This window comes from Bombus flavifrons, chromosome 11, assembly GCF_040668555.2.
Source record: "Bombus flavifrons isolate JBK064 chromosome 11, iyBomFlav1_principal, whole genome shotgun sequence".
NCBI classification, from domain to species: Eukaryota; Metazoa; Arthropoda; class Insecta; order Hymenoptera; family Apidae; genus Bombus; species Bombus flavifrons.
This window is the reverse complement of record NC_138452.1, coordinates 5,859,406-5,886,734: the sequence shown is the minus strand read 5'-3', so window position 1 is coordinate 5,886,734 and position 27,329 is coordinate 5,859,406. Positions and strand designations below refer to the sequence as shown.

Below are 27,329 nucleotides of genomic sequence, written 5' to 3'. Positions count from 1 at the left end.
ATTCTTTCGTTCCAAGTTAGATAAATGTGTCTTTGATACCGAATGTTGCCAGTACGGTTGCGAATTATTGCACAATGTTTGTACCGATCGATGTAATCGTTTTCGCAAATTAATCAGTTGATTAATTTTAGGAAAACCACTACATCGATAAATAAAAACATTGCACAATAATTCGATACCAAGCTAAGAACCACGCTAATACAGTCCAGTTTGGATTACGAAAAGCCACGAAGAGAATTTTGGATAATCTAAACTGGACTGCAACGTGGGACGCCGTTGGACACCGTTGGACACCGTTGGACACCGTTGGACACCGTTGGACGCCGTTGGACGCCGTTGGACACCGTTGGACACCGTGGGACACCGTGGGATATCGTAGGATGCGTACGTTTTAGTCTTAATTAATCGTAAGGTAGATACATATGTTAAGTGCATTGTAAGCTCATTCTGTACAAAGATACTTATCTATCTTGGAGCGAAAAATAAAGATCTCGTCTCTCTTGATCCCCTCGCTTACCACACTGGAAAAATTGTTCCCTCGATATATCGGTTCACGGTCGCTCAGTTCTTTCAAACCGTAGCGTGACGTACTCGTTCGCGCGTATTCCGGGTACGTGCGGGTCAACGTGCACTGGACAAATCTTTGGATTCGTAAGTCGCCCCAAGCACACCTCTGTGGTTAGTAACTGCTCGAAAACTGCCCGTCGTTTGCCTCGAATCACGGGAGTTGTCATCGCACTGGTGATACCTGTTATCCGCAATACTGTCCGATTGGTACTTCGGTACTCGCGCAGAGACCTGCATTTCACGTCCTCCGTAATCCTGTTTAAGTGAAAAACTCGCGGGCGGGGGGACCCCACTGTTCAGTTGGGGTAATGCCTTCGTAATCCTGTTCAGCGGTCCATCCTCGTGAGTGGACCCCACTGTGCAGTTGAGGCCTCTTGCCTTCGTAATCCTGTTCAGCGGTCCCTCCCCGGGTACTCACTTGTTTCAGTTGGAGTGTGTTAAATTGCAGGCCTGTTTGCTGGGTCACTAGTATCATCGGTCTTTGCCATCGACCGTGATAAGATCCAGACTACTTGACAGGTATCGAGAGAAGGTCAATGCTTGGGCTTTCCGCTGAACCTTAGAGTTATCTGGTACACGGGAGTACGTCGCGTAGGTTTGTTAGTTCTTTCGAGAGATCGTGATCTCGTTCGTTTCGGGCGCGCCGCGGTTTTTCTTTCATCGTCTGATTCATCGGGCATCTTCTTGTTTTCCCATTTTTAAGGGAAACTTATTGAAATCACGTTAGAGTTTATAACTTTTCAATATCTTCATTATCTTATAGTGTCGCAAAAGTAGAACGTTAAACAGTTTAGTACAGCGACTCGTATGTCCCTTCTGCAAGACACGAAATGGTATATACAGTGTCAGTAGCTTCACTTTATTCCTTTCGTTCCAAGTTAGATAAATGTGTCTTTGATACCGAATGCTGGCAGTAGGGATGCGAATTATTGTATAATATTTGTACTGGTCGATGTAACCGTTGTGTGGGAGATAGATGTTGCGTTACGTATGCTTTGTTCTACGTTTGTAAAGATTCATGTAAGCGCTGCGTTGGAGATATGTGTTTCGCAGTTAGACTACGAAACAACTATTTCTTTACGCAGGCCCATGGTCAAGTAGAGTCAAAACTGGACATTCTGCCAATAGGTTGAATGTCGAGATCGATGTGTAGTGTTAAATAAGCCATGGGCGGGTCTCGTGCGTAGTCACCTCCTCGTGGTGAGACCTGGTAATTGGCATCGTTTCTCAAAAATTAATCAGTCGATTAATCTTTGGAAAACGATACCAAGCCAAGAACTACGCAACAGTCCAGTTTGGATCACCAAAAGCCTCTAAAAGAATTTTGGTGATCTAGACTGGACTAATAACCCCCCGCGGGGGCACCGTGGGACATCGTGGGACATCGCAGGACACCGTGGGATGCGAGCGTTTTAGCCTTAATTAATCATAAGATAGATACCTATGTTATGTGCATTGTAAGCTCATTCTGTACAAAGATACTTATCTATCTTGGAACGAAAAATAAAGATCTCGTCTCTCTTGATCCCCTCGCTTACCACACTGGAAAAATTGTTCCCACGATATATCGGTTCACGGTCGCTCAGTTCTTTCAAACCGTAGCGTGACGTACTCGTTCGCGCGTATTCCGGGTACGTGCGGGTCAACGTGTACTGGACAAATCTTTGGATTCGTAAGTCGCCCCAGGCACACCTCTGTGGTTAGTAACTGCTCGAAAACTGCCCGTCGTTTGCCTCGAATCACGGGAGTTGTCATCGCACTGGTGATACCTGCGATCCGCAATACTGTCCGATTGGTACTTCGGTACTCGGGCAGAGACCTGCATTTCACGTCCTCCGTAATCCTGTTTAAGTGAAAAACTCGCGGGCGGGGGGACCCCACTGTTCAGTTGGGGTAATGCCTTCGTAATCCTGTTCAGCGGTCCATCCTCGTGAGTGGACCCCACTGTGCAGTTGAGGCCTCTTGCCTTCGTAATCCTGTTCAGCGGTCCCTCCCCGGGTACTCACTTGTTTCAGTTGGAGTGTGTTAAATTGCAGGCCTGTTTGCTGGGTCACTAGTATCATCGGTCTTTGCCATCGACCGTGATAAGATCCAGACTACTTGACAGGTATCGAGAGAAGGTCAATGCTTGGGCTTTCCGCTGAACCTTAGAGTTATCTGGTACACGGGAGTATGTCGCGTAGGTTTGTTAGTTCTTTCGAGAGATCGCGATCTCGTTCGTTTCGGTCGCGTCGCGATTTTTTCCTTTATCATCTGATACATCGGACATCTTCTTGTTTTCCCATTTTTAAGGGAAACTTATTGAAATCACGTTATATAACTTTTCAATATCTTCAATATCTTATAGCGTCGCAAAAGAAGAACGTTAAACAGATTAGTACAGCGACTCGTATGTCCCTTCTGCAAGACACGAAATGTTATATACAGTGTCAGTAGCTTCATTTTCTTCTTTTCGTTCCAAGTTAGATAAATGTGTCTTCGATACCGAATGCTGCCAGTAGGCATGCGAATTATTGTATAATATTTGTACTGATCGATGTAATCGTTGTGAGGGAGATAGATGTTGCGTGACGTATGCCTTGTTCTACGTTTGTAAAGATTCATGTAAGCGCTGCGTTGGAGATATGTGTTTCGCAGTTAGACTACGAAGCAACTATTTCTTTACGCAGGCCCATGGTCAAGTAGAGTCAAAACTGGACATTCTGCCAATAGGTTGAATGTCGAGATCGATGTGTAGTGTTAAATAACCCATGGGCGGGTCTCGTGCGTAGTCACCTCCTCGTGGTGAGACCTGGTAATTGGCATCGTTTTCCAAAAATTAATCAGTCGATTAATCTTAGGAAAACGATACCAAGCCAAGAACTACGCAACAGTCCAGTTTGGATCATCAAAAGCCTCTAAAAGCATTATGGATGATCCACACTGGACAACACTATTAATTTATAACATTTAACCCATTAATTTACAACATCTAAGCTATTAATTTATAACACTTAAGCCATTAATTTGTAACTCTACATCCAATTAATAAATTTCAATACACGCCACTTCTTTATTATAAAATAATTTTACATCTCTGCTTCCAATGCTTAGAAACTCTTTATGTAAATGGGACCCGAAAGTAGTTACCTCCTCGTGGTGGGTCCCGGTAATTGGTATCGTTTTCCAAATAATAATACACCAAGTACTATTTTGAATATTAGTATTATTATTTGAAAACGATATCAAGCTAAAAACTACATGAGTATAGTCTGGTCTTGATCATCCAAAATAGTTTTGGTGATCTAGACTGGACTAATAACCCCCCGCGGGGGCACCGTGGGACATCGTGGGACATCGCAGGACACCGTGGGATGCGAGCGTTTTAGCCTTAATTAATCATAAGATAGATACCTATGTTATGTGCATTGTAAGCTCATTCTGTACAAAGATACTTATCTATCTTGGAACGAAAAATAAAGATCTCGTCTCTCTTGATCCCCTCGCTTACCACACTGGAAAAATTGTTCCCTCGATATATCGGTTCACGGTCGCTCAGTTCTTTCAAACCGTAGCGTGACGTACTCGTTCGCGCGTATTCCGGGTACGTGCGGGTCAACGTGTACTGGACAAATCTTTGGATTCGTAAGTCGCCCCAGGCACACCTCTGTGGTTAGTAACTGCTCGAAAACTGCCCGTCGTTTGCCTCGAATCACGGGAGTTGTCATCGCACTGGTGATACCTGCGATCCGCAATACTGTCCGATTGGTACTTCGGTACTCGGGCAGAGACCTGCATTTCACGTCCTCCGTAATCCTGTTTAAGTGAAAAACTCGCGGGCGGGGGGACCCCACTGTTCAGTTGGGGTAATGCCTTCGTAATCCTGTTCAGCGGTCCATCCTCGTGAGTGGACCCCACTGTGCAGTTGAGGCCTCTTGCCTTCGTAATCCTGTTCAGCGGTCCCTCCCCGGGTACTCACTTGTTTCAGTTGGAGTGTGTTAAATTGCAGGCCTGTTTGCTGGGTCACTAGTATCATCGGTCTTTGCCATCGACCGTGATAAGATCCAGACTACTTGACAGGTATCGAGAGAAGGTCAATGTTTGGGCTTTCCGCTGAACCTTAGAGTTATCTGGTACACGGGAGTACGTCGCGTAGGTTTGTTAGTTCTTTCGAGAGATCGCGATCTCGTTCGTTTCGGGCGCTCCGCGGTTTTTCTTTCATCGTCTGATTCATCGGGCATCTTCTTGTTTCCCCATTTTTAAGGGAAAGTTATTGAAATCACGTTAGAGTTTATAACTTTTCAATATCTTCATTATCTTATAGTGTCGCAAAAGTAGAGCGTTAAACAGTTTAGTACAGCGACTCGTATGTCCCTTCTACAAGACACGAAATGGTACATACAGTGTCAGTAGCTTCATTTTCTTCTTTTCATTCCAAGTTAGATAAATGTGTCTTTGATACCGAATGCTGCCAGTAGGCATGCGAATTATTGTATAATATTTGTACTGATCGATGTAATCGTTGTGAGGGAGATAGATGTTGCGTGACGTATGCCTTGTTCTACGTTTGTAAAGATTCATGTAAGCGCTGCGTTGGAGATATGTGTTTCGCAGTTAGACTACGAAGCAACTATTTCTTTACGCAGGCCCATGGTCAAGTAGAGTCAAAACTGGACATTCTGCCAATAGGTTGAATGTCGAGATCGATGTGTAGTGTTAAATAAGCCATGGGCGGGTCTCGTGCGTAGTCACCTCCTCGTGGTGAGACCTGGTAATTGGCATCGTTTCTCAAAAATTAATCAGTCGATTAATCTTTGGAAAACGATACCAAGCCAAGAACTACGCAACAGTCCAGTTTGGATCACCAAAAGCCTCTAAAAGAATTTTGGTGATCTAGACTGGACTAATAACCCCCCGCGGGGGCACCGTGGGACATCGTGGGACATCGCAGGACACCGTGGGATGCGAGCGTTTTAGCCTTAATTAATCATAAGATAGATACCTATGTTATGTGCATTGTAAGCTCATTCTGTACAAAGATACTTATCTATCTTGGAACGAAAAATAAAGATCTCGTCTCTCTTGATCCCCTCGCTTACCACACTGGAAAAATTGTTCCCACGATATATCGGTTCACGGTCGCTCAGTTCTTTCAAACCGTAGCGTGACGTACTCGTTCGCGCGTATTCCGGGTACGTGCGGGTCAACGTGTACTGGACAAATCTTTGGATTCGTAAGTCGCCCCAGGCACACCTCTGTGGTTAGTAACTGCTCGAAAACTGCCCGTCGTTTGCCTCGAATCACGGGAGTTGTCATCGCACTGGTGATACCTGCGATCCGCAATACTGTCCGATTGGTACTTCGGTACTCGGGCAGAGACCTGCATTTCACGTCCTCCGTAATCCTGTTTAAGTGAAAAACTCGCGGGCGGGGGGACCCCACTGTTCAGTTGGGGTAATGCCTTCGTAATCCTGTTCAGCGGTCCATCCTCGTGAGTGGACCCCACTGTGCAGTTGAGGCCTCTTGCCTTCGTAATCCTGTTCAGCGGTCCCTCCCCGGGTACTCACTTGTTTCAGTTGGAGTGTGTTAAATTGCAGGCCTGTTTGCTGGGTCACTAGTATCATCGGTCTTTGCCATCGACCGTGATAAGATCCAGACTACTTGACAGGTATCGAGAGAAGGTCAATGCTTGGGCTTTCCGCTGAACCTTAGAGTTATCTGGTACACGGGAGTATGTCGCGTAGGTTTGTTAGTTCTTTCGAGAGATCGCGATCTCGTTCGTTTCGGTCGCGTCGCGATTTTTTCCTTTATCATCTGATACATCGGACATCTTCTTGTTTTCCCATTTTTAAGGGAAACTTATTGAAATCACGTTATATAACTTTTCAATATCTTCAATATCTTATAGCGTCGCAAAAGAAGAACGTTAAACAGATTAGTACAGCGACTCGTATGTCCCTTCTGCAAGACACGAAATGTTATATACAGTGTCAGTAGCTTCATTTTCTTCTTTTCGTTCCAAGTTAGATAAATGTGTCTTCGATACCGAATGCTGCCAGTAGGCATGCGAATTATTGTATAATATTTGTACTGATCGATGTAATCGTTGTGAGGGAGATAGATGTTGCGTGACGTATGCCTTGTTCTACGTTTGTAAAGATTCATGTAAGCGCTGCGTTGGAGATATGTGTTTCGCAGTTAGACTACGAAGCAACTATTTCTTTACGCAGGCCCATGGTCAAGTAGAGTCAAAACTGGACATTCTGCCAATAGGTTGAATGTCGAGATCGATGTGTAGTGTTAAATAACCCATGGGCGGGTCTCGTGCGTAGTCACCTCCTCGTGGTGAGACCTGGTAATTGGCATCGTTTTCCAAAAATTAATCAGTCGATTAATCTTAGGAAAACGATACCAAGCCAAGAACTACGCAACAGTCCAGTTTGGATCATCAAAAGCCTCTAAAAGCATTATGGATGATCCACACTGGACAACACTATTAATTTATAACATTTAACCCATTAATTTACAACATCTAAGCTATTAATTTATAACACTTAAGCCATTAATTTGTAACTCTACATCCAATTAATAAATTTCAATACACGCCACTTCTTTATTATAAAATAATTTTACATCTCTGCTTCCAATGCTTAGAAACTCTTTATGTAAATGGGACCCGAAAGTAGTTACCTCCTCGTGGTGGGTCCCGGTAATTGGTATCGTTTTCCAAATAATAATACACCAAGTACTATTTTGAATATTAGTATTATTATTTGAAAACGATATCAAGCTAAAAACTACATGAGTATAGTCTGGTCTTGATCATCCAAAATAGTTTTGGTGATCTAGACTGGACTAATAACCCCCCGCGGGGGCACCGTGGGACATCGTGGGACATCGCAGGACACCGTGGGATGCGAGCGTTTTAGCCTTAATTAATCATAAGATAGATACCTATGTTATGTGCATTGTAAGCTCATTCTGTACAAAGATACTTATCTATCTTGGAACGAAAAATAAAGATCTCGTCTCTCTTGATCCCCTCGCTTACCACACTGGAAAAATTGTTCCCTCGATATATCGGTTCACGGTCGCTCAGTTCTTTCAAACCGTAGCGTGACGTACTCGTTCGCGCGTATTCCGGGTACGTGCGGGTCAACGTGTACTGGACAAATCTTTGGATTCGTAAGTCGCCCCAGGCACACCTCTGTGGTTAGTAACTGCTCGAAAACTGCCCGTCGTTTGCCTCGAATCACGGGAGTTGTCATCGCACTGGTGATACCTGCGATCCGCAATACTGTCCGATTGGTACTTCGGTACTCGGGCAGAGACCTGCATTTCACGTCCTCCGTAATCCTGTTTAAGTGAAAAACTCGCGGGCGGGGGGACCCCACTGTTCAGTTGGGGTAATGCCTTCGTAATCCTGTTCAGCGGTCCATCCTCGTGAGTGGACCCCACTGTGCAGTTGAGGCCTCTTGCCTTCGTAATCCTGTTCAGCGGTCCCTCCCCGGGTACTCACTTGTTTCAGTTGGAGTGTGTTAAATTGCAGGCCTGTTTGCTGGGTCACTAGTATCATCGGTCTTTGCCATCGACCGTGATAAGATCCAGACTACTTGACAGGTATCGAGAGAAGGTCAATGTTTGGGCTTTCCGCTGAACCTTAGAGTTATCTGGTACACGGGAGTACGTCGCGTAGGTTTGTTAGTTCTTTCGAGAGATCGCGATCTCGTTCGTTTCGGGCGCTCCGCGGTTTTTCTTTCATCGTCTGATTCATCGGGCATCTTCTTGTTTCCCCATTTTTAAGGGAAAGTTATTGAAATCACGTTAGAGTTTATAACTTTTCAATATCTTCATTATCTTATAGTGTCGCAAAAGTAGAGCGTTAAACAGTTTAGTACAGCGACTCGTATGTCCCTTCTACAAGACACGAAATGGTACATACAGTGTCAGTAGCTTCATTTTCTTCTTTTCATTCCAAGTTAGATAAATGTGTCTTTGATACCGAATGCTGCCAGTAGGCATGCGAATTATTGTATAATATTTGTACTGATCGATGTAATCGTTGTGAGGGAGATAGATGTTGCGTGACGTATGCCTTGTTCTACGTTTGTAAAGATTCATGTAAGCGCTGCGTTGGAGATATGTGTTTCGCAGTTAGACTACGAAGCAACTATTTCTTTACGCAGGCCCATGGTCAAGTAGAGTCAAAACTGGACATTCTGCCAATAGGTTGAATGTCGAGATCGATGTGTAGTGTTAAATAACCCATGGGCGGGTCTCGTGCGTAGTCACCTCCTCGTGGTGAGACCTGGTAATTGGCATCGTTTCCCAAAAATTAATCAGTAGATTAATCTTTGGAAAACGATACCAAGCCAAGTACTACGCAACAGTCCAGTTTATATCACCAAAAGCCCCTAAGAGAATTTTGGATGACCTACACTGGACTGCAACGTGGGACATCGTCGGTCCAGTGTGGATCACCAAATGCTGGGAAAAGTATTTTGGATGATCTACACTGGGCTACACCGTGGGACATCGTTGGACAACGTTGGACACCGTGGGACAACATTGGACACCGTGTGACAACGTTGGACGCCGTTGGACACAGTAGGACACCGTGTGATATGTCTTGACTATGTCAAGTCCATTCTCGGTCCATTGTGTATAATGTTACTTATGTGACTTGGAACAAAATACAAAGATCTGTTCTTCTTTCTATTATTTTTCCCTTTTCTATTATCTATTATTTTGTGTACGGGAGTACGTCGCGCGAGTCCACTAATCCTTTCGAAAAATCGCAAACTCGTTCGTACGCGCCGCAATTCTGAATTTATTCTCTGATTGGTTGCTGTTTCTCTTTGGCTTCTCCCTACTTTTAAGGGAAATTTAGTTCAGAAATCTCAGAGTTTATAATTTTTCGATATTGTTAAAAGTTTAGTGTCGCGAAAATAGAACGTTAAATAGTTTAGTACAACGAATCGTATGTCCCTTTTGCAAGAATCGAAACTGTATATACATACAGTGTCAGTAGCTTCATTTTCTTTCTTTCGTTCTAAGCTAAAAAAATTATATGATGTTTATAAAGACCGATGTAATCATTATGCGGAATATACATAGTTATTGCTTGTGTATGCTTTGTTTTGAATTTGGAAAGAATTATGTACACGCTGCGTGGAAGATAAATGTTTTTGTAGACGTATACGTTTGTTTTTGTGTACATCGTTTAACTTTTCGTACCTGCTTGTGCCACTGGCTCGTGTGAGCCTACACCACTTCGGAAATTGCGATACGAAACTAAGGGCGAGGAGTCATTCAGTCATCTGATTTCGTACCGATAGCTTATATTTTTTTTTCATTGAGATAACGTGCAAGTAGACTCAAATAATTTTGAACACTGCTTCTACATTTTCGAAAATGTGCTTTGATGAAGATATTGCCTGAGATCATTTCTATCTTAATTACATTTAGAGTCAATTATTCCATTTCATCGAGTCTTAGTCTTTTCTCAACTAATGCTACCTGTTTGGTAATATTAAAATTTCACTGATTTATTAAATTAATAAAGTAGAGTTATTATAATCTGAAATGAAGTAATAAAATATAAAATCAAAGAATGTTGGTCTGTTAAATACAAATTAGACAAACTAATCATCTTTATAGATCAGGATTTTCAGGTTTAACCCTTTCCGTGCCCATTGTCAGAATCTCGTTCACGTGCCCAGGTATTACGTGAATGGGAGAAAGACATTGGGCACGATGATCATATTTAATGTAATAATTTCTCAGCGACTGACGATGTGTTAGTATATCGTGCATGACGTATTTTCCACATTGTGTGTGTGTGATTAGGCCTTGGAATTGCGTCGCTTTTTCTCATTCGTTACAACTTCAAATACTAAAAATGTCGAGACATATATCGATTCAATTTATGTCTCGATACAATCACAATTTCTGATCATCCACACGATTAAGTGTACTCACACTCTTGATATTGCTATCAATTGCAATTATAATTTCAAGTTTATTTACATTTACTTTAACGATATAATTTTCTCAGACGTGTTTTATCACGTTTTACGCAATGGTCACTAGCCTTCGTCAATTGATTTCAGGAAAATGGTACGTAAATTAGTGTGCATGTTGTATGTTAAGCTCGAGTGTCGGAGGCGTCCCGGGACGTCCTCTCTAGTGTAGGACCTTTGCGCCCGAGCGTTTGTGTGAGAACCGTGGAACGAGTGTGTTGGTGTGCCTGTTTTGCCATTTTTTAAATATAGCGTTAGGTAGGATAGGTGTATACTTTCTGGTATGTCTGTTAATTATAAGTAGGTAGGGCCGGGCAGGTTGGCGCAGTCTTTGATCGGGTAGGCGCGTTTTCGAGTGATCAACCTGTTTCTGGAAATTTAATTTGAAAAATCGATGGTGAAACTGGCACGAGTAGAGCATGCTCTCGTCTCTGGTTTTGCCTTTCGATTTTTCGAATTTTTCTACGACCGAGAGTAGAAATAATAAAGAAGAAACAGAAAGCCAAAAACTATTATAGTAGCGATTTACGGTTTCCCCATATTTCTGCACGCCCTTGGCCTTTCAACGGAACGAAAACGAAACTGTTCCTTGGCAACTTCTGGCGAAATAGCACCCCGTAGAGCTATAGAATCCCGAATCTCCATCCGACGAATTTCCGAAAAGGGTCAAAATCGTTTCGCGTTATTTAGAACAACAACCTTCCTTTTGCCTATCGAACCATCGCCGTGGCTACAACTGTGGAAGCGAACGAACGAGAGAGGCGGTCCAGACACCGTAGAAAATGAGATCGAGGGATTCGAACGAGCCAGACGATTCACGCACCAGCCACAAAAACTATCCTTTGCATTTCTCGCCGCGATTCGATTTAAGCACGGACAAACGTTCCGATTCCGTTCGCACAGGCTTGTCCAAGAAGATTGGATCGCATTGAAGCTGGGGACCTTGGAATTGGAGGGACGTCCCGCCCTTCCAGACGCGATGAAGAAGTGACTGGAGGGTATATAAAATGGTGTACCGAATCACTTACCTGGTATTGGATTGCCATGCGACCCTTTCCGGTCATTCGACGAGACGAGGCAAACCCGACAGAGACGAAGCCAAACCGGATAAATTATTGGCGGGGTCCCCGATCTTTTCTCCTTTTCGCGGCTTGAATACAGAATCATGCTCGAATTTCATCGAACCAACCGGCCGAAACAGACTCGTCACTCACTGTTAAATACGCTTTTTCCCTTTGCGACCAACCGTGGCCCATTCGAAATCGAACGTTGCAAATCCTGCAGCGCATTATGCATTCAGCGAGGACGTTGATGGACGACGGTCTCTTGTTTCGCTACTTTTGCTGCTTTACTGGCGTGTCGCATCGAAAAGTTTCGGACGATCAATAGTCGAAAAACGGACCGTAAAATGATCAATGCAGATGTATATCGTCAACGTCCTCGGTATTATGTATATTCCATTGACATTCTCGGCGTCGTTCTGTTTCAAACGTGGCGTTTTATGTCGCGTTTCAATAACGATAACATTGTTTCAGATCTTTTGTTATACAGGATCGTTTCTCGTCGAGAAGTTAGTCGATTCAATGAAACAAGGACAAATGAAAGACCAATAAGAATAGACGGAAGGCGAGCGTGAAACAAAATTAGGCCAGTCACGAATCAGAGAACTAGCTTGGAAAGAAAATTAAATTGTCAGCAGGGTCACCGATATTAATTTCTTCGTTTGATTCGGTTTTAGATCGTAAGACCATCCGTGAATGAGGTTGATCGACTCTGGTAAGAGATTCAGCATCGAAGAATGCGCTTTGCATTCTTTCGCGATTTAATTTAATCACGGATCGAACGTCTATATTCTTCATTGCGGAATCCTCCAGTAAAATTGAATTTTATTCAGCTCGTTCTTCATGCTAATCAACGATCCTGATGCTCGGTATTCTCTTACTATCGGTCATGATCTTACGACGCTTCTACACATTTTACGAATGTAACGAGTTTCGTTGCGAACGGAAATAAATTAATTGAGATTCCCTTCGAAAAATGGTAAATGTGTCGTGATAATCGTACGGAGACCCATATTTTCCACCAACTGATGCAATTTTTTATCTGGATAAAGAAGTGAAATGCAGCGAGACGACTTTTAACGTAATCAATTTTCTTTTTTAATTAATTTTTAACAAAACCATGGTCTTTTAGTCGCATGGATTATTGTGAATGATGTTCAGGAATTTAATTTAATCCATACTTCTTGCGAATTTAATATCGAGAACGGAAGCTTCGTTGCTTCTGTTCAACGGCGAGATTTTAATTACATTGACGATTTTTGATCGGAAGATACGCTAACGTACTGTCTCCGACTAGCACGATCGGGAACGCGTTTTGTTTTCATCTCTTTTTCTCTCTCTCTTTCTCTCTCTCTCTCTCTCTTTTTCTCTTTCTATGTATTCTGTAAAACGATGTTAAAGAAATAACGATGTTAATAATGGATCCGCGAAATATCGGAAGGAAGATAATAGCAGAGTTATTTGTGCTAGGCACGATCCTTACGTTTCATCCAGATTAGATTTCGAAACCTACGCTTCGACCTACGGAACTGTTCATGGAAATTGCATTATTTCTTCTATCTCTTTTTTTTTCTTTTTTATTGGTTCACTAAATAATTTTGTGTCGTTTGCTTTCTTTTGTTGGACTGCTTTACGACTGTATGATTGCTTGCATCTATACCTTGTACAAGGATTAATATATTAAGTTAAACTAGATTAAAGTAAACTCGTTTTCCTGAAAATCTGTATTATCTGAATGTGATAGGCCACTCTTATGCACGAAAGCTCGCGTTGTTGCGCGAAAATAATGTGCGCACTTAGCCGCACTCATATTGTGAAACTTGTTGTTATAGTAGAGAAATGAAATGTAACGACGAGCTGAATTAAAAGATATGTACAAGTTTTAATCGTGTTGGTAAAACTTAAATCTTCCATTGCTGTAGCCGTTCTTGGGGAAACTTGGGCAAACTTAAAGGTTAGCAAGTGTATAAATTTCGAGGCGTTTGCGATTGTGGAAATCGGTGTTGGTAAAATTATAAACGAGCTGCAGGTTAGATATATCACCACAGGGGGCTTCAAGATCCTCTTATTGTTAAAGATTATTGCGCAGAATTTTAAACAATTGCACGAATTATCGCAGCATATAAACATAAGTTTACGTGCTACGAGAAATAATTTCTGGGAGTTTGTTGCAAGTTTTCAATATATATCGATAGTTATCGGTACACAGTGAATCGTTTCGGTTGCCAGTACAGATTATGGAACTATCGAATATTGATTTATCGCTTCACTTACCAAATATAGGATTACCACGATGCGTCGCTAGGCCACCAAGCGTAAGTACGTGCGAGTGATCCGCTGTTACGACGAGAAGCGTCTCTGACAAGTCCACTTCCTTCATCACCGCTCTCACGGCTTCCTCCAGCGCCAGTGTTTCGTCTAATGCTCGATAGGCATTGTTATAGTGATGCGCGTGATCGATTCTGCCACCTGGAGACAAGCAAATAGACCTTTCGTGTTGAATTAGATGTCTAGGTAAATGCAGTTAGTATAGCGAACGGTCATGGTATGAGGATACAAGCGAATAATCTACGAAAAATTTACTATAAATTATTAAGAAAAATAGTCACTGTCAGAAATAATTTTAAATAAAGTACGATTTGAAAGCTGAAGTTGAACATAAAATTATCTGGCATCAGTTGAATTTTGTTAGCTATTAAGCTTTAGCTATTAACATAAATAGCGATAATTTGACGCGATAATTCAATTTGATCGAAAGTTGGCACAACGAACTACATGGCACGAAATATCCTTTGACAGAGCTAACCGACCAACAAGTTCTATTCAATTTAGAATCAACTTTACGTGTACTATGAAAAACTCCAGACGCGAGTAACTTTAAAATCAATATTGTCACGTTACAGAAAGCTACCTATAATCCTGTCAACGACTTTAATATCTTTAAAGTTAAAAGAAAAGTGAAGTACGAACTTTTCTAACTTCCTAAAAGCTATAAAGTATAGTATAAACAAAAGAACAAATGCACATTTCTGACGTCAAACGCTTTACACTCAATTGACTCGACACAACGACGACGTTACAGATTTCACGAAAAGCGAATTTAAGAATTAACCCTTTGATACGCTAGCCAAACTATATTCGTGACATTTTATTTAACGTCGCTGTTTATGAAAGAATATACTTTCGTAGAAAAATAGCTATTTATTCTTCGTTACGAAAATATTATTAATAATTCGCATGTCTTCTAGCCTTCTTGCGATGACGACACACTTATGCGATAAGCCTATCACGAATACCGATTGTACATTGTTCATTATAGAATCATCGTATTAACCCTTCCATAATGAATAACGTAACATCGGTATCCAACACAGGCGTATCGTGACAGACGTATTGCCGTGTGGAAAAGGCCTTATCCTTTTTCCTGTCACTGTAAAGGGATGGCGAAAATCAGATAAAAGAAGGAACAAAACTACAGACGAAATTAGAGATCCAACGCAGGGGAAACGAGCGTCATCAGCATTACCGTCGAACTCGCGTCTGTGAAAGTACCATGGTCATTGGCAGTTAACGCTAATTATTCAGAACGATCCGCAAGAATTCCGGATTCAATTATCGAGCGAGCAAACGACGTTGCCTCCGGAATGGATTACTGAAAGTTCGACTTAAAGTTCACCAGTACGCCACTTAGAAACGATCGAGAATGGCAGGATCGATATTACGTAGAATCGGAAGTGTGCACGCGTTCAAGGGAGCGAGAATTGAATCGAGAGTGTGGAATCGAATTCGGTTGCAGGGTGGATCGAAGCAATCAGGGATGAAACGAGACATTCTGCAGTTCGATCTTAGGCTATCGCGTTAAAAGACCCAATGGTATGCCGTATCGCTTGGCTCGACTAAGCGGCGCCATGGCTAACTGCAACGATCCGATTTTACTGGTGAGCATTAATTTTGTCCCGACCACGTTACGCCAAACTTGTGAATGAATACGCCGTATCGTATTTGCGATGACCAGTATTTACGACGACGGAGAGGATTGAATGGGATAGGGAAGATGGTGTGAACGATACAAGCGAGGAGAATCGATGCTTCGATGGCGTGTATTGCGTTCGATGTCAGGAATTTGCGTAAACCGTGATCAATCGACGGGTTAAATGGAATTGTGGTACACATGAATTTTTTCTAGAAACGAAACTAATAGAGAAAACGATAAGATACGTATTTATCTAAAGGATTTTGTTATAACTATCGAAACGGATGAATACAGTAGACTTCCTCCTATACAAACAGGTAATTTTTGAATCAAACGAGTAGAAGCTATTTTTATATATCACGAATAAATTTGCAATTTATAATTGCTAATCACGTCAAGAACTTCTTCGTCAAATGCAGCAATATTTCAATATGACATTGTTATAGATGCACATTGTTATCGAAAACGTATCAAATTCACGAATCCATGCGTAATAATAGAATCAGAGAATTTCAATATAATTATTCGCATTGCCCCGTTTCACTGTATAGTATGCATTGTGACTCAGCTTCTCCCCTTGTTACTAGAAATGATTATAGGGGTCGGAGTTAATTACGAATATAATTACATTAGTCGAAATGGTAGTGGATCCTGCTATACAGAGAAAATTCTACTAAAAATATAACAAATGGTTTATTTGCGAAAGTTGAAATTCAGCTTTAATTAGATTCGTATCGATGAATAATGATATAACCACGCTGATTGGTAATAGTACATACCGTGGAATATTTTTGCCTCTGTTTACCATAGCAAACGTTGTTCCAATAAATCAACAATCGCGATAAAACACGAATGAGTACGTCTACGAATAACCCACTAAGTGGGACGATATTTCTGCTTGAATATGTCAGTAAATAAATATCGTATCCATTGCAGTCTAAGATTGAGAAATGTATCAAACGAATTGCTTTAAAAGTGAAAATGATTCATCGACAACAAAACAATATAGTTTCTTGTTTATCGCTACGAGATGGTGAACAAATATTTTATAAAATCATACAACACTTCTGCACTCGATGGGAACACGCATTCGAGAGCATAATATTTATGTATTAGAAGAGTAGATATGTGTGCCACTAGCATGCACGTTGGCGAATGATGAATTTGTGTAACGAACACTGTGTGGTTTGGTGAACGTTTCTCGTTGCTGTCAACCAAAGGTAGTTCAGAGCTGAATGCCCATACGGCGAAGAGTAAATTTGATTTGGAACGAAAAAATTAATGGACCGAGAAAAACTGATATTGAAAATATTACGTGCAACGATCCTTCTGGGATTGAAACTAGTATTAATATCCAACAGTATTGCCAAAAATTATTTCGAGAGATTAAAGCGTGAAAAAGTATTTTTCATTTCATTCAGCCGAGTGAATTCCATTTCATCGATTACACGTGCACAGAGCGTGATGAAAAGTATAAGTTTTAATACGCGCATAATGAAATTAAATGATACTATATGCATTGTGTGTAGCGTGCATTCGCAGAAGGGAAATTCGTTGTTGCAATAACTGGAAAAATGAAAATTTGCGTTTCAACGTAGGCGAGCTATATGAAGCAGTATTGCTTCACTTTCTGTATCTATTTCGTTTTGTACAATTTGCACTGTGTTCACCAAAGCTTTTTAGTTATTTTCATAAAGCTTGTATGGAATGAATTCTTCTTACAAAAAATATCATCGTTCCGCTTTTCGTTTGGAAATAGAGATGCAATAGCTTTAATTGATTTTTCCTGGCATTTGATGCACAACAGTGACGTGAAGTTTCAGCATGGGTCAGCGCTATTGCCATTGAATCATAGGACAAAGATTTCGTTGAAAAAGCTATTGTACTACAATCGCTTCCATACCTTTTCCAAGTAGTTTACCTAGCAGCAAATTTAATTTTTTGAAAATACGTGCTTTGTCATAAAAGTAAAATCAAACTTTTCACAAACAAAATTTATCAGAAAAAACATTGCAATCATATAAAAGTAAAGTTACATAAAGGTTTATAAGCAACGACGATCAGACATTCATCGAATTTATTTTGGATACAATATCGGTATCTGTCGAATAAAAGATACCACATTTTACATAATTGATATTTTCGAAAAATATCATTTTATCCTACAATTGGGAAAAAAATCAAGGAACCATCTAATATCTACTCAAACCAAATTACAGCGTCGTTTAAGAACTCCCGTAAAATTAAGATCTATAGGAGAGATTCGCAGGAAGCCTCGTAATGAACGCTTATTCGACGCGCCAACTTCGCAGTTCCTTCTATCCGATTCAAATTTCAGATTTTCATCTGAATAACTCAGGACCAGTGCGACAAATAACTTGCATTAAAGCGTCGATTTGCAGCGACGCGACGATTCCGCGCATCTGCTTAGCTACTCGTCAACCTTTTACAAGATATTTTCATATTTCAGCTGCGTACAAACTGACACGTAAAAATATTTGATAGGTATCGACTAACGATAGGAATAAATCTTTTATGAATATATTACGTGTATTGCGCGAATCATTTTGGAATTTTATTTGCACTGTAACGAGTTTTCTGTAGTAATTATTCAAATACCTGCGCAAATCACTGTAAAAATTCCAAGCAATCGCTTGATTCTACTCGACTATGTATGCACATAAATTCAGGATCAAATTAAAACCATACAGCCGAAAATAAATGCATGACATTAGTTTTTTAAATCTGCCCCACTAATTCCTCTGCTTTCATGGTTTTTCACACGTGCATCTTTTTTCTCTTGATGGCTTTAAACATGTTGACGAAGCCTCTCGACGCAACAAGAACACGGATAAGACATCCCACGGGTGGGCAGAGGAAAAAGCATTCGGTTGTTTTTCACGGGTTGCACCATGTGATCTCTTAAACGCAGCTCGTCCCAGCTGGCACGGTTTTACCGGAGATGCTTATTTTTATTTAGCATAAAATTAGATAAATTCCCGACGAGAAAAACCTAAATCCCCTTTTCCTCATTTGTACAGATTGTTCAGAATTTTCATGTGGAGTTTAACGTAATCGCGAAATAAAAGTTTCAGCTTTTAGCGCTCGATGGGAATGATTTTGACAAATAAAATGGAGGGAAAGAGAAAATTGTAAAAATCTGGTGGAACGCTATTTTCTAACGAAAAACTGAAATGTTTCATCGAGAACAGTTACCCGGTGAACCGAATAACACGGAATATATTTTACGCTACGTGTCCAGATCGCGATTATTATCGGGCCAAACAAGTTTTATTGAAATTGTTGTTTCTTGTAAATTCCAAATAGTATCTTATGTTACGATGAATTTACAAATTTAATCATGGCAAATATATTTGGTTAAATATCGTAGTAATTATTATTAGAATTACGAAAGCTCACAGGAGATGACTTTAATATAAATAGCCACATCATTCGTTTCGAATGTCCAAAGATCAATGAGTCGACAAATGCTACCAAGCGGCTTTTTGATAAACGACCATGACTCTCCCTTCTCCGCGTTAGTAATCGTTATTCCCAAATAGCTTGGAAAATTTCACATTTTCGTTATGAACGCTCAATGTTTAATATTAAAGATATTATCGAACCTATTACGCCAAATAGTATCGAGATACATCTTTTTACATTAATGCTTAGATCAGCTATCAGGAAACTGATCTTTTTGGCTGATGTGACGCTAATCGCGAGTAAGCTGGGATCTTAGCATGGCGTGATAAGGGTTCTTCCAGAAAAAAGACCACTTTTCCCTCATTCAATTAAATAAATATCTTCGATTAGTCCATTATCACACAGGTTGCATGAAACTATCGCAATAATGATATCTTGCACGCTAGATTGAATCAGAATATTACAAATCAAGCGATATCTCGGATTACAGATCAACAATGTGAAATGAAACTTGGTTCGTGGAATACATTAGAAGTTCGGCAAACTGTGGAGTCAACTGATTCTATAACCGAAATCTTAGCAGACTCGCAGGCGAGAGGATGGTGTATTCGATGCGTTCAACCGAGCCAGGGATATCTTGCCAAAATTTATCCGTGGAGGTACGAGTTCTCCAGCTGGTGGCGGGGGAGCAACAGTTGTCGTGCTGTAGGAAACTTTGGATCCGGATTTCGGTATCGTTTACAAAGCAGCCACGTCTGTGCTCGACGAACGAAAACGATCTTCGGGTGAAGTTCGAAGTATAATCGACCAGCGACGTTATACTATCGCCCGATAATGGAACGACGCGCCGTGCCGGATCTGATTATGCCAACGACGCGTATTCCGTTATCTTGGAAGCACGCGATTTTCTCTCACGTTAGTTCGACGCGTACCTCTATATGATGCTCATTGAACCGATAACGTTGTTCGTGTAGTATATTCAAGGTGAACCTGTTGTTGGAGAGAATTAACACATTCGAGACGTACAACGAGATGCCAGCTATGCATTGTGCAAGAAATTAATATCACTTGATGCTCTGAATGTTATTCGAAAGATAATATTATACGAAGGTGAGACGGCAGAAAATGACGTGAAAAATTTAACAATAAGTGGTAATATTTTCTCGAAGAAATACTGATTCACAGTATCCATTTCACAATGCCACTGGATCTTGCACAAGTTATGACATCAATGTTGCGAAATGCATCGACATTCAGCAATATAATACCATTGAAAAACAACAAACCGAGAATCAGATACGATTTACCAAGTGAAATCGGTTGTCACAAGGGAATTAATCAAAGTTTTGCGTGTACAAAGCCGATTGGTTTACAATGGGTGCAAGTTATAGCGTGCGATGTCATACTCAGAATTCAATCGGATGAAAGAACAGGAAACAAAGGGAAGATAAAAAAATGGAAGACAATAAAGAATTGCAACATTTGAAATTTTGTATATAAAATCGTTTGGTTTCTCCAGCGACGCATGAATATTTTTCGCAATTCTCAGAAATTTCAAGTTATTGAAATAATACATATTCATGTTCAAACCTTAAGATAGCAAGTCTACAAATTTTTCTTCTTCTACTTTATATATATTTTTATTTTAATAAGGAGCTAACGAACCAGAGAAAATGCCAGCGGTTGTATATATATATATATATATATATATATATATATATATATATATATATATATATATATATGTATGTGTGTGTGTGTGTGTGTGTGTGTGTGTGTGTGTGTATGTATGTATATACACATAAAGCAGCAATTATTATTCCGTCTACGAACGATAAAATACACGAGAAAAGATTCCATGGCCAGGAAAATGGCTGGTTCAGCGGTCTCTTCTGGGCGAGAAAGGGGAAGACAAAAAAGAAGTGTATTTTCGTACAAGTCGAGAAAACGTTTTTCCCAACGACGAAAGAACGTGAGATGTACATACCGGTTACCGGGAGGTGGAAAGCTATAAACTCGATAAAGTACAGAACGCTGACGCAATCTTCGCGCAGGAAACTCGTGTTTCCCTATTCTCGAAAGAGGAACACTCTCGAGAGTATTAGCTCAATCGTATTCTGTCGTCGAAGGATTTCAATTACGTAGCCACATGCGCGTCGATTATAAAATTCACACGAAGGTGGTGAGAGATAAGTCCGAAACGATGAAACAGGAAGCTTGCTCGGATTCGAGAAATTCTTTTCAAGGTTCGTTATAGTTACTTTAAGCGCATATATCTTTCATAGTTCCACGTATCCGAATTTCGTTTCTCCATCCACTTATCTTTAAACGCCCGATAGTAACGACGAAACTATTCGATAAAACATTGTGGTAATGCATCCTCGAGAAGTTGGAGGCGCATAAGTCCTACATACGTACCTTCAACGAAAAGGAAATATCCTTCGGGATTTTTCGTCAAAACACGAAGCGCCTTTATCGTCATTTCTGCCAGCGACGGGTCACCACTTCCATTCGTGTTTCGGTCAACGTCGAAGTCCATATGGGAATAGGAAAATAGCCCTGAAATGATGAAAAGTATGAAACAGAGTGAGCCACCGAACTTCTAGGAGGACAGCTTCTATCAGTTCGTTTCTCTCTGTGATCGAACTTCATTATATTATAATTGTAAAACAATCAAAACGTATTTACAATGGAGATTGTAGAAATCTAAGAAACGTGTTTAAAATGTAAGAGAAACATTTCAATTTATCGTTGGTTAATAACGTTGCTTATTATACAACATCGAAGGCAATCAACAGCTCTGATCGATAGACCGAGTGTAATCTCAAATTCAAACGTTACGCCCATCATAATTAGGGCAGACTAACTAAGGGCTAACTGTATTGAAGGATTAACGCAATCGTGCAAGATCGATGATTACCAGAAGGCATAATATATAATCCATATTATTCAATCTGCATTATTCTTCAGCGACTTACATTATTTTTTCATATTTTGCGTACATCTACATTCATAACTGAATCGTACAGGTTTTTATTGTACAATTTTTCCCGTTTCTCATTGTGTATGAATAACATAAAACACGATAATATTCAAAGAAAAATGAAACGAGTTGATCAAGAATTTTCCTCAACTTATTTCGTATTATAAATTGATTAATAACAAAAGGTGAGGATTATAATATAAGCAAATACTTTCGTGCGGTGGCGTATACTTGCATCACGTACGTTTTCGCGAATGTCACGAGTTCCGTTCAAATTCATCGCTAATAAATTCCTCTTTTCTGCGCTATACGTATGTATAAATGTAGAAACGTGTTTCTGTTCGTTACCTAGCAGATGGTTCACTTTCCGTGGATCGACGTTCTCGAACTGCTCCTTGTTAGCAACGTATTTCGCGGCTGCGTTCCGCAGCCGATGGTTCCTCGACCACTCCTCGATCAGATTTCTTCCGTCCAATCGCCTGCCTTCCTTATCCGGCTCTTCCGGATCCTGGATCACTTTCGGCACGAAATGACGCCTACCTCCGCCGAGCACCACCTACGATCGATCGTGATTTCATTGCCGCGTATTTTATCGAGAGACGGATGAAACCGGATTTCGAAGTAATAAACTCGAACATTTGTCAAGCGTTCGAATGGCTGGGTTCGCGGATAACTCGGTTCCACGGAATTAACCTTCGACTTTACGAAAAGTACAGTTAAGGATATCAATTGAACGACTTGATCTACGGAACGGTGATTCTTCTCCGAGTCCTGAGAATGATTTCCCACGATTGATTTTGTGTATGAAAAATCACTCATGCAAATTCTTATGTTTCTAAGTATTTCATTTACAATTTTTTAGTTTGGATAATATCAAATCGATTATTTAATTTGATTCGAATCATTTCAATTTTTTTTTTTTTTTTTTAATAATTGGATTTTGCTTAGTTTGCTGCTATCTGAAGTTTGCTTCCTATCTTGTACGATGCGTTTCATTCGTTTTTTGGTTATAGCATTAAATGCAAAGACTCATTATTCTCATTATGAACTTAATAAAAATCCTGTAATTAATTATAGTTTTAAAAGGGTAGAGAGCAAAGGATTTTTAATATCATCTACGTTAAATTAATTATTACTTCACATACATACGCGTATTAAAGTAAAAGCGAAGGCTTGGACTTATTTAGAATTATCGTCGCTTATCCTTGTAACATACTGAATTTTGTTCCAACAATCGGATTTAGATTTAAATTCAGCAAGTTTATCGTTCGTGACAAAATTTCGTTCCACGCTTTTCATTTTCGGACCTTCTATTTTCGAATGTTCTTCTGACGCGCGTGTTTGTGTTCTATCAGAGAACGCGATCCCAAAAGCAATTTTGTAGAATTTCAAAGTCAACCGAAGAGAAATGTTCTTTCGTTCATCCGTGAGATTTTCCATTTCGGTGATTGCAGCTTCTGTTTTTTTTTCCAGACAACCCGAAACAGAAAGTCGCATATAAAAAGGATTACGAGTACCCGACCTACGTTACACGTTTTTATGTTTTAACATTATCAATGAGAAGCGCGTACAATACATTTCGAAATATTTTTTCAAAACGTTACTTTACTTTGGAACGGATTGTTTACCATATTTTTCATATTAATGAGGACACATTTGATGCATAGCAATTGAATGAGGATTATATTTTTCTCTTTTTAAATGAATGGTCCTCTTATGTTTCATTCGAAATGAGATATTTTTTCATTCCAGCGCAATTTTTCTTTCCTTCGCTATTTAAAAGAGTTGCAGTACTCTAATTTACCATAATCCATGCTAATGTTCGTCTACATGTTTTCAAGCTGAAAAAAATAAAAAAATTCAAGTCTACATAAAAGTGAACGAGCTATGTTAACACATGGAATATATTAAATTCAAATGCAACTAAAACAAAATTTTCTCTTATAAATATACCTACGTATTGCTTATTATCCGATGAATAATACCTTCCAATCTTTTATAACAAATTTTAAAACGATAATTATCTATACGATTTTATTATTTCAAGGAATGGAAGGCTAAAGCCATCAAGCACGTCCGAATTTCCTTCCCTGAGGCAAGTAATTAAAAAACATGTATGCTAATGAGCTTGAAACATACGAGGCACAAAATTCAGCGTAGCGTACCATTAGGAAACGCAAGTATTCCGGGATGTTGACGTAATAAAGTATTGAATTTTCAGAAGCTGTCGACTTTGCATGAAAATGATTCAAAAGATTTTTACATTCCTTCATCAATAATAATTCGTCAATAATAATCAACTATAGATTCTGCGGATGTTTATACATTTGTGAAAAATTTAAATACGCGCAAATATGTTGGACATACATAATATGCAAAAATATACGAAACATCCGAAATAAAATACTCGTAAATATTTCGAATGTAAAACTAATTTATTGGATTTATTTAAATGCGTTTACTAAAAACGCCAAACGTTAACCTAAATAAAACTAACTGAACGTTAAAATAAACAATTATTTTACCTACCGTACAAATTTCGCGATTATAAAAGATTATAAAAGATTGGAGGAGGCAAGCGATTAATAAGTTAATATTGAAGAGAAAATAGAAATAAAATTTGTTTGCATACTTCGCACGACCAAGGATTTTACGAAATACATTTCACTCTGTTCTCTGCTATCCGATCGAAGAATCCAGAAACGCGAATTCACCGGGGAAGTCATCCCTGCGGACCTTTAATTCCTCTTCTATCTATCCGGCGAACTCTCTCGAGAACTCCGACTAAGCAGACTTTAACGAGCAGGAAGTTTTGCATACAAGTTCTGCATAAAAGCGTTGGCCGATCTCTCGAACGAACCTTTTTTTCCTCGGTTACGCCGCCACGGAAACGTCATTCGGGCTCCTCCTGGACCGATTGACCTGCCGAAATTTCCAACTTCCGCTGATTGAACCAGCGCGATTCGCGACCTTCTGCGAGAGTATCGCGATGAGACTCGCTCGTTACATCGATCGTTGCAACGCCGTGAACTTTTCACTATTCGATCAAAATTTCCAGCACTGGATGAAACGAGAAGCTGCTAGAATTAAGCGAACACCTTTCGAACTAAAACACGTTTATCGTTCTTTAATTATTCTGCACGTTACGTGGTGTTTTATTTTACGAAATATATTTTCATAATTCAACGGAATCTTGTTAGAAGCTGCGTCGCTCGTATAGGTATATTGTTGTACTTGCTAAATAAAATAGTTTTATTGTACTTTGACTGCTCATCGAGTTAAGTTATGTTCTCCTCTTCTAATCACATTTTCAGTTTCTACGTCAAGTTTCTAACAAAGGAGTAACTCGCACGTGATAATCTCATTCTCGGTATTACTCGTGCAAGTGTACATGAATTCGAAGATATGCAAAATTTGAGGGAATTCAATTTTCAAAGGGAATTCAAAGTTATCGTACAACACGCAAATTGTTGCTGTTTAAAAATTATCTGTTAACTTTACAAAATATTTTTAGGTAGATAAAATTGTTCTGAAAAGTCCGTTAGAAATCTTCGTCGAACCTCTGATTCTTATTTGAAAAGAATTAGCGTCACGAATGAAACGCAGCGTTAACTTCTGAAAAATGTTTGCTTCTCGAAATCAAACGACGCGAACTTGTATATTATGGTTCGAGCGGTGGGAGAATTTGTCACTGTGGCCGAGTTATTCTGCTGCCTAGAAATCAGTTTCTGGATTGGCTAGGTGCACTTGTGCGATTCGATAAGTTTTACTCTTTTTTTCCACAGGGATGTTACATCGGAAGGACGCGTCGTGTAAAGCGTCGTCGATAAATCGCGGGATGGAAAGTCCGCGTTGTCGGTTTCGAAATCTCTTTTCCCGCAACGATAGCCGCTTTAATCTGGGATTTTTAGCGTTTCTTCCCTCTGTCGAATATTTCGAAGCGCAGAGTAGTTCGTGCACCGACAGGCGAATACAGGAAATTGTTTGCCGACATATATTTCCAGCCGGCGCATTCTAAACCGATATAATGCAAGATATTAAAAATTTTCAGGTTACTGATTCGCGTGCCGCGCCTGCTTTCAATAAGGATAATCAGGATTTTTGTCCGTAAAATGGAGCCCTCGTATTTCGACAGCAAGCATTACGTTAATGAATTAATTCCTTTCAATTCCGCATCCATGTGCAAAAAATTTGCAAAAAATCAAATTAAAAATATCGTGTTAATATCAGGGAATATAGGAAAGTAAAATTCGTTCCATTATTTCGATGATTTAAATGTTCGAATTGTGTTAGTATGTTATAACGAGCATGTAATTTGTAAGTTAAATTAAGAGAAACGTTTAATCTGATTACATTTTTATCGATATAGAGAGACTTTTACTTAACGGAAATTTGTTAAATACCATGTTCGGTACGTACACGAGTGCTTTGAATAATTCACCGCGTACATTTAAATACCTACCTCGCGAAACTTTCAATTTCACACTGTTTACTGTTCGTTAATTATTAAATTACGATTAAATGGTAATCGAAGTTAAACGAGTTCAACAACCGATCAAGATACCGAGTATCCGAACATTTAAGTATCTTCTCTATTTTTTATGATATCAGTACTATTGAAAAGCATAATTTGAGTGGTTTCGAAAAAGTAATCACGAAAACGCTAAAAATCACGCAGCGCTCTTCGAAACAAATCGAAATCTTTCCAAAAGTACTCCGAGTTTAATCCTTATCGGTGAAAAGATCCCGGAGCGCCGTGCAAGTTGGGAACGATTACACGTCACGCTCGTCCCATCATCCCTACCTAGACTCTTTCTATAAAAGAAGGGAGAGAGAGAGAGAGAAAGAGAGAAAATGAGAGAGAGAGAAAGCGCACGATAGAAATTTCCAGAGAAGCGTTTCTTCGAATCCGAACTGATTCGATCTGTCGAATCACGTCGAATCACGATAGCAAGATGGATTCCACGCGACCAGCGGTTCCATCGGGAAATCTTCGCACGTATTCGACCACGAACTACGACAGAGACCATAGAAGAAGAAATGTCGAATCCGGATGAATCAACGAACCAAGCCCGAAGAAACTTTCCAGGTTTAAGTCAAAATATATAATTTCGTACATTGATGTTACGACCGGGTTCGTCCTCGAGCAGCTGACGCGCGATGTCCTTGCAAGAGGTCCGTGCAGCAGGTGGCACCTTGCCATCGTCCTCCCAGTAACGGCTGGCTGCGTGAGCGTAAAGGGCCGCTGGTGTAGCGTGTGTCACCCTCGTGGTCGTAACCAGTCCCGTCGATTTACCTAGAAGCATAGAAAACACCGT

At 40.1% G+C, this 27,329-nt stretch overlaps 1 protein-coding gene across 1 annotated transcript in view; it reads right to left on the bottom strand.

The window, feature by feature from the left end:
- Positions 1-27,329, bottom strand: part of LOC138184902 (alkaline phosphatase) — a 243,450-nt gene that overhangs the window by 48,942 nt on the left and 167,179 nt on the right. The window contains exons 4-7 of the mRNA XM_069123343.1: positions 27,129-27,307; positions 22,360-22,567; positions 21,447-21,587; positions 13,904-14,098 (exon numbers count right to left, since the gene is read on the bottom strand). Coding sequence (XP_068979444.1) covers positions 13,904-14,098; positions 21,447-21,587; positions 22,360-22,567; positions 27,129-27,307 — 723 coding nt within the window. The remainder of the gene's footprint in view (positions 1-13,903; positions 14,099-21,446; positions 21,588-22,359; positions 22,568-27,128; positions 27,308-27,329) is intronic.